The following is a 14,043-nucleotide window of genomic DNA, read 5'->3' as shown; positions in this document are numbered from 1 at the left end:
ATACTGAACTACCTCCAGCAATCATGGAGGCGGCAAGACAGGGCCAGGTCACGCCGGTAATCTAGTATTGTGTGAGAGCTTTCACTCCGATGTTTCTCTCTCTTCATGCATGATGTCACTTTCCTCTGCCACATATTGCTTGTTGTCGAAGCCTTTGCTTGTCTGGAGTCGTGTTGTGCTAGACACACACACACGCAGACCACATTCAGTCACGTGGTAATGCATCAGCATGAGTGCTAGAGGGTAAGCGAGTGGAGTAAAAATAACAGGAGGATTTGGAAACCTCTGGAGCTAGGGTGGGACTCGGATGAAATTGCTGGGTGTGTTTTTGAGCAAGACAGTGGAGAGAATCAGCGTGTGTGTGTGTTTCTGTGGTGAATTTTGTGTGATGTACGTCCCAGATTTAACTGGACCAAAGATATGGTTGTGGCTAGGCAAGTCATCAGGGCTGGTAACAAAAAAAGTGTTTCACCTCACTACACTGCACTGAATTTTGGTGTGTTTAAGATTCATTGTGTTTTTCAGTATGTACAAAAAACAAAAATACCACAGAGGCTGAGCTATGTACAACCATTACTCTGAACCCAAGACTATTTACTCTAAAACGATTCAGAAGAAGTTTTAGGAAATACACTTTGAACCAAATTGAGTACCTGGGATGTTCCTTTCAGTCCACCACCAGAGCAGCGCCTGTGTTTCATCAGCTGTGTCATTTCCCCACATGTGCTGAAATCAGAAAATACACAGCAAATCAAAGTTCTTTTTATTCTAAATCATATGCAGCGGTCGCAAAACCTAACAAAAGATTGGAATCTCAGAGCATCAATCCAACAGGTAGAAACAGTTCCAGTATTTGTTCGATTTAATGTTTATTCCAACACTGATCTGTGGATCGTACTGGAATTCAGGCTCAGAGTCAGAATACGCCAAAATATAACATTGCGCTGAAGAAATATGCAAACATTCGTTTTCCAAAGGGTGATTTTTCAAACACTTACGAAAACCTTTCTTGGTGATAAAGCATTTGTAACATTTTCCACTGGGCTTTAAAGTTGAGCTGAACTGAAACTTCCTCACTTTTTTCCGCATTTTTCAAAAGAGGATAAAACTGTTGTATGGACATATCAGCGGAAACAACATCTAAGCTTCAAGCCTCGTGGTGGGTGTTTTCCTTGGTAGCTGATGCTAGGAGATGTGCTGTCAACTTCTGTTCCCCGGTGGAACCTGTCAGAGACTTGTATAGCTTATGAACGTTAATACAAGTACCAGGTAAAAGTTATTGTCATTCTCTCCATGCACAATATTCAGTATACTGGGGAACAAAATTGCATTTCTTCAGTGCTAAGAGTTATGCAATAAAAACAAATACAATAGAGAAAAAAGACATAAAACAAGTACAAAGACAGTGAAGTGGTAACATTTTCTGTTCCTCAAGTGTTAGTAATTAGCGCTAACTGTCACTAGATGTTACTTTTTGTTAATCAAAGCCTGTTGGCCCAACAGCTGGTTAACTGCCTGTGTGAATGTTGGAATTGAAATTCCTATTGCTAACTATTTGTGTGTCCACTTACACAGATATTGCACCAGTCAAATCCAGTCACACAAACTGTGCCCTTAAACAAGGGGACTAGTAACAGGATGGAGAAGCACACACAGGTCTTGCCTGCACTCATCTGTATTGAATCACGTTTTGAACAATGCACACACTCTATTCCCATATACACACACTCAGATTCAGTACCACAGTCACCACGAGTATCTTTTTGATGTTCTAAATGATCTATTTAACTAAATTACCACATTTAATGTAAAGTATATTTTTAACAGAGTTATCACAATACATTTTAATGATCTGCTTTAACTAAGTTATCACATACTTAAATGATGAAATGTATTTTTAACTTGTTAACTTATTTACTTTTGCTGCATGACATGAATGAAGCTCTCATAGTGATAAATACGTACTTGAACCAACAGAATGACAATCAATTAAAATTGCTGCAGCACCTCTTTTAACCCCTCTGGGTTGAATGCTCCATTTTAGCTACAGAGTGAAGCATCTCACTTCTGTTTGACCTTTGTTGGGAGTTGCACATGTGCAGTTCCTAGGTAAAGCTAATCAGAAGCAGAGTAGGGTGGCAAGCAAGATAGTGTGATCCAAAACAAAGCCGCTTCAGCCGGCAATCACAGGTACATGATTCCGAAACACAGGGAGAACAACCTGAACCAACTTTGCAACCTAGATTCGAGCACTAATGTAGGGGACACTGTCACTGCAGAAAAATAAACAAACCTTTAATTTCTTTTTTTTGTGTTCTTGTTTTTTTTGTTTTTAACCAAAGAAGTGCACAAGTAATAAGGATATACTTTTTTCATAAAAAAAAATGAATTTCAAGTTCAATTTGACTTGAAAAAGGATTTATAGTACCAAAACAAAATGAAATTAATTAATTAAATAAGAAGAAGAAGAAGAAAAATGTATGCTTTATTTTTTCATAGAAGGAATGTAGCTCAAAAATAATGTTATTCAAAGTGCTTTAAAATAAGGAAAACAAGAAAATGAAGTCTGTAACAGTAGTATGGTAATATATGGGATATATTAGATATAAAACATAATAACATGCTCACATAGGCCACAACACACACAAGCAGAATGACTTCCAAATGCAGAGAAATATTGGTACAGTGTAAGAAAGTGTGAAGTGGAGTGAAGTGTGAAATCCATTCATCACTCTGTGTGTGTGTGTGTGTGTGTGTGTGTCAGTGTGTGTGTGTCTGTCAGATAGAGAGACAATGTGAAAGAGCGAAAAAAGACAAACCGCACACATGCACATTTGATTTGCGCTTCAAAAGCCACACTGTGCATCACAGATAAGGTGTTGAAACAAACATCTGAGTCGAGTGCGCTTTCCAATCCCACTGTTGGGGAGACACAAACATGTCTTCGCACAGAATTAATCACCCCTCATATCTGGGGGTCATCAAGTGGAAAGGACCCTGCTGTGCGGCAACGAGCCCTTGATGGCGATATCATCACTCTGTCATCCTCTGCAGAGCCCCCACAAGACGCCAAGCGGACTGAGGTGAACTGAAAGCATTGATGGAAAAGGTCAATGAAAGGTAGAAACAGAAAGGGGCACGGCAGAAATCCAACAGATGGCAGTGAAAACAAAATCCTCATGACAGCCAGAAAAGAGGAAAAGTCAGTTGGCCACTCAGTCTGTCAGTCATGGTGTGTTTTACGCAGCAGTCACTCACTCGCCTCATCAGTCAGTCACCTAGTTTGTTATTTTGTCAGTTCATTTGTCATTCAGTCTGCCAGCCTGACAGTCGGTCACTCAGTCAGGGAATCAGTCGCTCACTTGGCCACTCGGTCAGACAAGTTGGTAAGTCGCGGTTAGGCTTTGAATTTGTCATTTGTTGAGTCAGTCATCATTCTACTCTTTTATCAATCAATTATTTAGTTTAATCATAAACAAATCAGTCGGTCTGACATTCACAAAGCCAGCTGCCCTTTTGAGACAGAGAGACAGCAAAGTAAAGAGCAAACATCTCTCCGTCACTTCTGTGCGTGCTTTGGTCTAAACACAATACGCCAAAATCACAGATTACCAATTGGCAGACAGACACAGAACAACAAACAAAAGCTGGCAATAACCCGTCTGATAGAGAGAGAGAGAGATAGACAGAGAGCTCTGTATTGTCTTTGTGTGATCTGCTCTAAAGCAAAGTCTGGGTGGATTTTTACTGGTGTGGGTCCTGTCTAGCCAGAGAGAGAGAGAGAGAGAGAGAGAGAGAGAGAGAGAGAGAGAGAGAGAGAGAGAGAAGCATCTATCAACACTGTGTTGTGACCCCAAGCTCACACTCCCTGGACGGTGTTTGGACAGATGGATCATCACTGCAGCACTCACATTTGACAAACGTGTTTGTATCTGAGCCTGCGTGCATGTGTGTGTGTGTGTGTGTGTGTGTGTGTGCATGTATGTGCCAGTGTGATAAATACAAAGCCAGCATTACATTTGGGAGTCTGTTCATTATGTATAGTGTAATTCAACCGCCACAAAGCCCCCCCCCCCCCCACAGACAAAATCGATAGTGGTGTTAATATGATCCTCTCTCCACCCGTCACTGCAGGAAGACTTCAATTGATTAGTTAGCCGACACCTCAACTCCCATGCAGAGTGTGTATTTGTGTGTGTGTTCGTGTGTAATACTGTCTATTGGCAGCAGAGTGTGTCATTATGTAACTTTCCAAAACTATGAAGCAAACGCCTATTGAGTTCTACAATACTTTTTAGTGCAAGTGGACTTTGTGTCTGCCTTATTATTATTCTAACATGCCGTCCTTGAAGGTGGGGTAAGCGATTAATCCAATACACATCTTTTTGTTAAATTCAATGAATATCTCCTCAGGGTGCTCTCGCTGTCCATTCTGTGTGTGCTCTGAAAATAAATCTGTTGTTTATACTCTGCCCTGGCTCTGTAAATGGGAAACAAATTGGGCCGCACAACACTATGCAAGCCATGGTTTGTGTGTCAGATAACGTTAAATTACTTGCCCACAGACATTCAGCGCACTTTCTAGTTCACCAAGACATGCTGCTGTTGTGATGCTAGCTATGGTAGCAGGAAAGTTGTGAGTATCGCTGTCTGGAACTGGTGTGCTGGCTCTGGCAGTAACAGTAGCGACAGTTTGCCCACAACTTTAATGCTAACTCTCTAATACTTTGATGCTCTACATCATGGTATTTGTCATGGTGTTGGATTTCTCCAGAATCGCTTACTCCACCTTTAATTGCAGGTTTTGAGACATCAGACCACCAAAATTAAACGTGCCGCACAAAGCTTCAGTGGATTAAATTTGTCGTAAAAACAAGATCGACTGTGTTTAAAGGAAGCCGAAACGAGTCAAGTCAAGATTGAAAAAAAACTAGCAAACCGTGTTGATGATGGACTTAATTTGAAGCTCATTGTCTTTGCCTTCTCAAAATCTGTATACTGTATCATCTGCCCTGTACGTGCATTTCAAATGTCAACGTCGTTTACCCCATGTTTAGTTTTTTGTGTGGCTCGGGCTGCCTCTGCTAAGTGCCCTGCGGTGTGTTATCCATCAAAGGGTCCCAGGGTGATTTCAGTGTGTGTGTGTGTGTGTGTGTGTGTGTGTGTGTGTGTGTGTGTGTGTGTGTGTGTGTGTGTGTGTGTGCTGTGAATGCACTGGTACTGCATGCGTGTTTTTGTGTGTCTGCATCCACGGAGGTGTGAGAGAGACACAGAAAGAAGTAGGAGTGGGAGCAGGAGGAGGTGGAGGCTTGTACTAATGCCCTGGAGATGATTTAGAGTTCAGACCTCCGAACAGCACAGAAAGCTCTTCAGTTTTCTCCCACAGGACCAGTCGGTGGCTTGTGGTGAGTTAAAGAGAAAACAGGATTCACCAGAGATCCCTTCAGGGGCATGAAACAACTGTTCAAATGGTCTGGTTTTAAATCAAGTCATGGCTGTCTGTCTGTGCTCTGTTACTTGAAAGGCATGATGCAAATGCATGTGTGGGCATAAATCATTATCTCTGGGTCTTTAAAGTGGCATATATGCATTTTGTTAAACCATGGCTTATAAAAATTTACAGTGTCTTAAATTTTTGTTTTAATTGTTTCACCATGCAATGACAGGTTTCTCACCCGAGAATGCGACACAGTTTCCTGTGACTATTTTCCCGCTATTCCAATCATGGACAGTTGGTGGCGGTAATATACAAAGATGTGTCGTAATGTGCCAACAAAGCCAAGGAAGAAGAAGACGACAAGCGAGCATACGTTGTCGTAAAAATTTACTTTGCAAGTGTTTTATGAGGAAGGAAGTATATTGTATAAATGTGTTGGTGTAATATATTTTATTACACCAAAACATTTGTTTAACCTCACAGATACACACAATGTGCTTTGGTTTGAAACAGGGAATGTAAACATGTTTTTGTACTAGAAAACTCCACAGGGCACCTTTAATATTAAATTAAATTACAACAAATTTCTGTAAAACAAGGAGAATGCGTTGGTGATAACACATTTTTACATAACAGGTTGTTCTTCAAATAACATTACAAATTGTGCATGAGACGGTGGACATTTGTTTTCTGAACATGCACGTGTTGCGTGTGTGTGCAGGCATGTACAAGCTGACGGGAGGCTGTGTGCAGGGCTGTTTCAGAAGTAGCAAGGTGAACAAAGGGTGCACAGCTCACTGGCCTCAGCTCCTGCTCCTGTCAGCCAGCTCTCTGCATATGTGTGCACACAACAATAAGAACATCAATAATACTGTAAAACTTTGATTAATAGCCCAGGCTTTTATTTGCTAAATTCACTGAATTGACCCTGCCTATATTTGGGACAAGCCTTTAATTCCTCTTGCAGAAAACTGAAATAAGCTACTATGAGACAGTTTATTTATTTCAAACAGAATGTTAATGTTTAAAATGAACAAACAATATCAAATACCGTAAAACTTCAATTAATAGCCAAGTCCCAAATAGCCGCCTACCTCCTTTACTGGCCTGGTGTAGGAACACATTTTGACAAATAAATGCCTGCCTTAATTAAACGCCTGGCCTGGTTTTTATAGAAGTTCTTTGGATGTATAAAACCTCTTAAACCCTGCAGGGTTGCCCGCTTTAGCTGCTTCTAAGCTGCTTAGATTTAGTTAATACAAACATTAATGTTTTAACGTATGATCAATATGTCAGTAATATGTCAGTCAATATGCTACACGTTAGATCGGTTAGATTCTCCACAATACCACTCTTAAGTTCATTTAACAGAAACAACAAGACCCAAAGTCTTATTCTGTTTGAAATAAATAAACCATTTCATAGTAGTTTCAGTTTTGCGCAAAAAGAATTAAAGGCTCGTCCCATATGGATGCCTGTCCCAAATAAAGGCAGGGTCAATTCAGTGATTGTAGCAAATAAAAGCCCGGGCTATTATTAAAAGTTTTAGGGTACACGTCATTCATTTGATTTAGCTCCGACAGACGACTTATGCGCTTTTATTTTGTAGGCAGCAACGTAACGAAAACAATAATATGGTACAGGATGAGAAAAGTGTGGCAGAAGTTAGCAGATAGAGAGTGATGGACTTCACATGACAGTATTCACAACTTGGATTAATTTTTATGAAAAGCTATTGGAGAACGATTGGAGAATCTAATCTAAGGATGTGTAGTAGGTCCGTACTGACATAAGCTATTGATCATATGTTTAAACATTAATAGGCTATTTGTATTGATGATCTAAGCAGCTTAGAAGCAGCCAAAGCAGGCAACCCCGCAGAGTTTAAGATGTTTTATACATCCAAAGAACCAGACCAGGCGTTTAATGGAGACCTGCGTTTATTTGTGAAAATGTGTTCGCACACCAGGCCAGTAAACGGGGTAGGTGGCTATTTGGGACTCGGCTATTAATTGATGCTTTACGGTACTCATTTCCTGCGTGACATTCACCTCTGCACACAGCATTTTGTGAAATATTTTCCCTAAATGAATGCGGACATAAAGGTGTGTCTGAACAATGACAAGAAGAATGTCCTGGCTAGAGACTACCTGGGGAAAATGACTTGCTCACTCTCAGCTGCAACAGGTAAAATTACTTTATAGTGAGGGGAAAAACATTAAAGACTGTCAAGGAAACTAGCAGACAAAGAAAAGTGACATGTAAAATGACAGGTTGACTAAAGCGAAACAGCAAAAGAGTACAGAACGACGTGTGAACCGTCAAGACGAAAGAGAAAAGGAACAGAGGCACTAGCTGTCACTGGCTTTCCTTGCTGTGGCTGACAGGTGTTTTAGATTACTCTGTGGGTGAAGGCAAACCACACATCCCCACTCCCTGTGCATTTATACATTGGACTTTGAATAAATTCCATATAGGCCCCAAGGTCATGGAGCTTATTCATGCACACTAAAGGCAGAGTAAACTTTCCACTGAAGGAGAAAATGAAATAAAATCACCACACTCTAAGCATTAGGGGTTTCATTTGAAAGCATGAATATAGAGGTGCCTTATGTTCTATCCCAGTGCCACACCAAGCTTTCCAGCACTAAGGGGGATTCATACTCAAAGCGGAAACAAGGTTTTTCTTGGAGGAGAGCAAATGTTTCCCACTAATTTTTTTCTTAGCTCACTTCAGTTTGTCTTTTTTGCAGACCAAATGAATGCCCGTACTAGCACTTTACAGCTAAGATCCTCAGTATCTTTACTCCCTCCACCACACACGCTGCTTCAAATCTGGTATACAGACAGGGAGGCTCATTCTTCTGTTACGCACAGCATGAATCACTCTTGCTAACAGCATCACATAAATGATTAAAAAGTAATGATGTAGATGGTGTAGACTGCTCATCAATTCACCCCCACAAAGAAAAGAAATCAGAACCAATTGAGTTGTGAAAAGTGCTTTGTTTTTCTTGCGGCGAACGACTTTTCTGGGAAGGATGAATCTGCCGTGAGCATTGTAGAATAATCACATCCAGCAATTTGGGGGTTTGGTTGTGAATAAAAACACATCAGATTTACAGCAGCTGTAGGATTTAATTGACCCACGAGGAGCGCTGTGCAGCGCAACTCCATACATATATCAATCACATATGCACGCACAAACAAATAGACTCTTAATAATGAATAACACATGCATGCACATAAACATTCAACTGTTGCTGCCCTTCATCATGACATACAGCTAAGTTCTTGTGCAGTGGAAACAGACATTCACAAAGGGTACATAATTTCAGATATTAGAGGACATACACACACACACTTTAGTTGTGTGAGGTAATGCAGAACCATGTCTTGTTCATGCACTGGGTGTCAGAGGTGAGAGGTGTGAGGTCTCTCGGTGTCGATGAGGAGCACACAGTCTGCTATTGCTCAGCAAGAACTCCCCACACCTTTTTTCCCCCCGCAATCTGTCACACCCTCTCTCGTCTTTGCACCTCTCTCCCTTGCTCCCTCTCCTTTTTGTAAAGGATTTAGTTTTGCTGCTTTTCATCTCCCAGAGTGAATCCTTGGTAATTGTAGAGAGGTGCTACACTGTATCAAGCTTTTCAGCGCTTGGATTAAAACTAATGTGAAATAAGTCTTTGTTTAAACCCAAATCTGTCTCTTTCCCTTTCTATCCTTTCAGGTGTGTCTTTCCAATGCTCTTGGCCCCTGAGGCCTGAGGAGAAGTGAGCCAAGCTCAGGCGCCCATGGGACGCCCTGTTACCCAGCATGCACTGCTGCTGCTGCAGTGCATGCTGGTCTTGCTGCCTGGAGGCGTGGCAGGTAGGAGAGGGCCGGTGCTGCTGCCAGAATCGCCCTGTCACAAGACAGAGCACCCACTCATCCCACACTCAGGTAAGTGTTCAAACAAACACACAGGGACATGCACACACCAAGGCGACATCATCGATTTGACTAATTATGTTTTCTTTCTTTTATTTCCCCCCATAATTATGTGAAATCTTCTGCTTACTGTTTGTACTTTTTTTTTAGATCCTAGCGATGTCTCTCTACATCCACCTACATCCTCCATTCCTTCACTCTTACTTTAAACATATTTTTTCCTCCATCGACATCTACTTCCTTTTCTATAGTCTTCGCCAGGTTAGATTTGTAGACCATTTGGCTAGTTTCTGGACCAGGACATTTTACATAAACACAAAGCTTAACAACTGTAACTAGACACTGCAGTCAAGTTATGGATTTCTCCAGATGTTAAAATGTTGTTCAAATGCAGAGGGATGCTGAGCATTTGAAGAGTTTGAAAGGGTGGTGTCACACAAAAGCAGTTTAGTGATGTATGTTCTAATCCAGGATGCTATCATTAGCATGTCCAGCTAACTAGCTTACTACCTGGAGTAGAAACCTATTCTTACCACTATTGCCTGGAACCTGGAACATGAAGCCTTAGCCTCCGTCTTGTAGCACAATATCATGTAGATGTATCAGTAGTCATCAGATGCATATTTAAGACCCCTTTTACAAGAGTCTTAATTGAAACGAGTCGTCGAGCTAATGTCGTGTTTTCAGACAATTAAACATTAGCTTGATTAGCTAGCTAACTACAGCTGATAAATTGTGCTAGTGACAGCAAAATGGACTAGAAAAAAACTGCTTTTGTGTACATCCGACTGAAATTAAGGACCCATTGTCACTTTTATAGAGTGTCCAAATGTCCTGTAACTATGAGAAAGGGAGCTTAACGAATGGTTAATTGTGGACTTTTTTAGTTAGTTATTTATTTTCAAAATCCTTTCCATGAAGATTTTAGGTTAGAAAAACTTTTTCTTCCGTTCCTTTGTTCCCTTCCTTTCCCTTTTTTCCTCTTTTGTTTCTTCCCTCGAGACACAAAGCAGACACAGCCTCCTCGTAGGCCTTTAATTACTATGTGGCTCTGCAGTTTTTAGATACAGTATATTCCACATCAGATTTCATTGTCTGTATCCTTTATCTTACATTGCTATTGAACAACTAAACTGTAATGAAATGCTGTAAAACTTAGTCAAAGGAAAGTATCAATAGCGATCAATACAGTTCTGTCTACCCACTGCGAAGCAGCAAAATGTCATTGAGCTGTTTTTAGTCCAGCAGAGTCCCAGTCAGATGATCGCACAGGATTCTGTCTACTGCGAAATTCACTAAAAGACCAAGGTCACCGCATGTGATCAAAGATCCACATGCATTCAAAGACTCATATTCAGTATATAGCACAGACACGAGAACTCTTCCTCTGCAACCCAAGTTTCTTTCTCTCTCACTCCGTCTTCAACTTCATTGTTAGCTGAGGTGGCACTCTTCCCTCTGCGCCAATTGAGTGCAATGATGATGACTAACTGCCCAGCTAACGTGGTACGTTCTTGCCTTGTGCTTTCTACGTGAGGGAAGTGACACACCAGCCAGTGGGTCAGCCGTGGTCAATGCGTTTGTGTTCTCTAATGTGCCAAAATGGCCCATTAAGCTCCAGTGGTTTAATGCTATGCTTGAGATATAGGAGCATTAATAAAAAGGGTCGACATTACCGTTAGCAATCAGACATGGTTCACCAACACAAAGCTACTGTACAGGAGAAGTGGAAAGAAAGAGAGGAGAACTCAGAGGCTTCGTGTCTGTGGTTCAGTGTCTTTGGTCTGAATGATCAGCGGTAATGATACACAGGTTTCCTACTGGAGGGAGTTTGATAAGAGACTCATTGGAGAAATATTATATTATATAATAGAAGATTGTATGGTAAAAGCTAAAATGTAATTTCACACAAATTACAAAAGAAACTTCAAACTAGACCTTACCATTGTATCTGGCCACACACAGTTTGAGTTTTGTTTTCGAAATGTGTGCCTCTGAAATTACCCTGAAACTTGGGGGCGTGTCTAGCGTTGAACCCGGTAATTTACATACTAATTTGGCAGTTATTTTGTATCCTTGCTCTTATACCAGTGCACAACAAAGAAGTTTATTTCCTGAACAATGTCTTTCAACACATCGTTCCAGTAGCCTGTTAAAGTTAAATCATCAAGAATCAGGATGTCATTGAACACAATGATGAGCAGTTCCTTCATTTTTTGTTTCTTTCCTCTTTAATCTATGTAGTCTAATAGCGGAGAAAACTCCTGTGCTTCCGTTTCCCGAGAGAATCAAAATGTCTCCTAGTTGAAATTCTTTTTTGGTTAAATAGGAAACCAGAGGCAGTCAAGTCACTGCCACACATCTGCATTCATACTGTTAAACATGGAATTATTGTTCATAAAATGAAGGTACACTGATGTAGAAACATGTACAGAGTATACATACGTACAAACGTACATTTCATGGGCTTGTTAAGGTTGTTGACCGCTAAAAGTTTACCCAGAGTTTCTAAGCTCACAGTGCATGTCTATAGGATTGTTGGTTTATTTTGCTGTCGGGGGGAAAGAAAACAAAAGAAGTTTCCATTTAACACAAGTTTTATCACTAAGCTCTGTTTGCTTACATCCCAATCTTGTTTATTCTCACCTTGTGTAATCAGCACCTTTGCAGAGCAGCTGCTAATTCCCTCGGTCTCATGATGATGTGCATTAATCTTTGCGTTCAAAGTTATATTTTTGCACAGTTTTTAATATCTTTGCTTTCTTGGCCTGACGATAGTCTTTGTGCAGTTCAAACACATCTCATTGTTCCGAGTTGTAAAGTTTACAAAGCTTTTTCAGAGACCGCCAAATTATAGCCCGTGCTTTTTGCAATAAATGCAAAAATTCAGAGTCATTACAGAAAATGCCGACACATATATAAATACACGCGTATACGTACACACAGTGTGTGAGGGAAGAGAAACTTCTTGTTAAACCTATTATCATTCTCTTTTGTGAGTCATTGTGCTCCATGTAATGTAGTGTAATCCCTGGTTGTTGAGAATATACAGTGTGAGGCTGCCATGGCTCCTCTTCAGTCGAGCTGGGAGGACTATAAACACATTAAATGCACCTCTGTGGATCACAACAGCAGAACACTACTCGGGCAAACGTTATCCTTTTGAATATTCACAGACATACATTTAAAGATTTGGCTTCAGTGTTACAGCTAGTTCTAAAGAAATACTTTGACATTGTGGTGAAGACACTTGTTTGCTTTCTTGCTGAGAGTTAATGAGAAGATTTACACCACTCTCATGTCTGTACACTAAACATTAAGCTACAGCCAGCAGCTGGTTAGCTTTGCTAAGCTTAGCATAAAGACCGGAAGAAGGGGGAAACAGCTGAGCTGGCATGAGATGTAATGCATTTGTTACCGGCGCCAGACCTAGGGGGAATCTTGACCGGCAGCAAAGGTTACACAGGCTAGGAAGCACTGTGTAGCCACTGTGGAGTGATGACCAAAGCTTGCTCAAGCCAGAGCTTGTTTATTTCTGACTACAATCACATACAGTCCCAGTCACATTATATTTAGCTTCCTGCTTAAAGTGCATTATAAACTAATACTAAACATTTCACAAAATAAACAACAAATGATGTAACCAAACTGACCATTTACAATATATAAAACATTCTACCTTAAGGAAAGAAGTACACATGACAACAAAATTGACTTAATTCAAATACTAATAATTGACAAAATAATATAACTCAAAACGCATTCACTTTACTCTAATACAGTCACTCACATATTAACACATTACATTATTACATTCCTGATAACATTAATTGTAAAACTAGCATGAAATACACATACACAATCTTTCTACACATATCTTGTACGTCACACTCTCTCACACACTTGCACTTAACCGCAGCGCATAACAATATGGCGGTACCACGACATGTTAGAGGCCCACTCCCAATTACCCCCTAAACCCTAAGCGCTGACTGATTTGACGTCAAGTGTGTAATAAGGTGATTGCATTCCGCTGACTTCATGTGTTGTATGTACCATCTTAAATCTATGTTTAGAAAAATTCTAACATTTTTCACATGGACGTTGTTGTCCATGCCTGTTTGTTTACCATTCTTCTTTAGAAGGCAAATTTGCCATGATATTTTTCTCGCTTCGGAGTGTCCCCTGGTAACCCCTGTGTTTCACGTCACAACGCTATGAACTCTCTGCAATTCCCTTAGGCAAAGTTTGCAAAATGTGGACTTACGAAAAGGGCTCAAAATGTCGACGAGAGAGCCCTCGTGCACTTGACGATTTGATAGTGGGACAGCCCTTAGCCCTCACGGACTTACCAGGAACGCACCTCAAAGTCTGTGAATGTGGACATTGGGATTGGGCCAGTGTGTGACCAGCAATGTGAACTAGTTTGAATAAGGTATCTTTCCCCTGATCTTTCTGTCTACTGCGAAATTCACTAAAAGACCAAGGTCACCGCATGTGATCAAAGATCCACATGCATTCAAAGACTCATATTCAGTATATAGCACAGACACGAGAACTCTTCCTCTGCAACCCAAGTTTCTTTCTCTCTCACTCCGTCTTCAACTTCATTGTTAGCTGAGGTGGCACTCTTCCCTCTGCGCCAATTGAGTGCAATGATGATGACTAACTGCCCA

At 40.7% G+C, this 14,043-nt stretch overlaps 1 protein-coding gene across 1 annotated transcript in view; it reads left to right on the top strand.

Annotated features, from left to right (window-relative positions):
- The window catches only part of sema5a (sema domain, seven thrombospondin repeats (type 1 and type 1-like), transmembrane domain (TM) and short cytoplasmic domain, (semaphorin) 5A), a 131,984-nt gene that overhangs the window by 24,139 nt on the left and 93,802 nt on the right, over nt 1-14,043 (top strand). The window contains exon 2 of the mRNA XM_046066236.1: nt 9,168-9,379. Coding sequence (XP_045922192.1) covers nt 9,232-9,379 — 148 coding nt within the window. The 5' untranslated portion in view covers nt 9,168-9,231. The remainder of the gene's footprint in view (nt 1-9,167; nt 9,380-14,043) is intronic.

This window comes from Micropterus dolomieu, linkage group LG01 (genome assembly GCF_021292245.1).
Source record: "Micropterus dolomieu isolate WLL.071019.BEF.003 ecotype Adirondacks linkage group LG01, ASM2129224v1, whole genome shotgun sequence".
Lineage (NCBI taxonomy): Eukaryota > Metazoa > Chordata > Actinopteri > Centrarchiformes > Centrarchidae > Micropterus > Micropterus dolomieu.
Note: the sequence above shows the minus strand (reverse complement) of the source record. Positions and strands in the feature narration are given on the sequence as shown.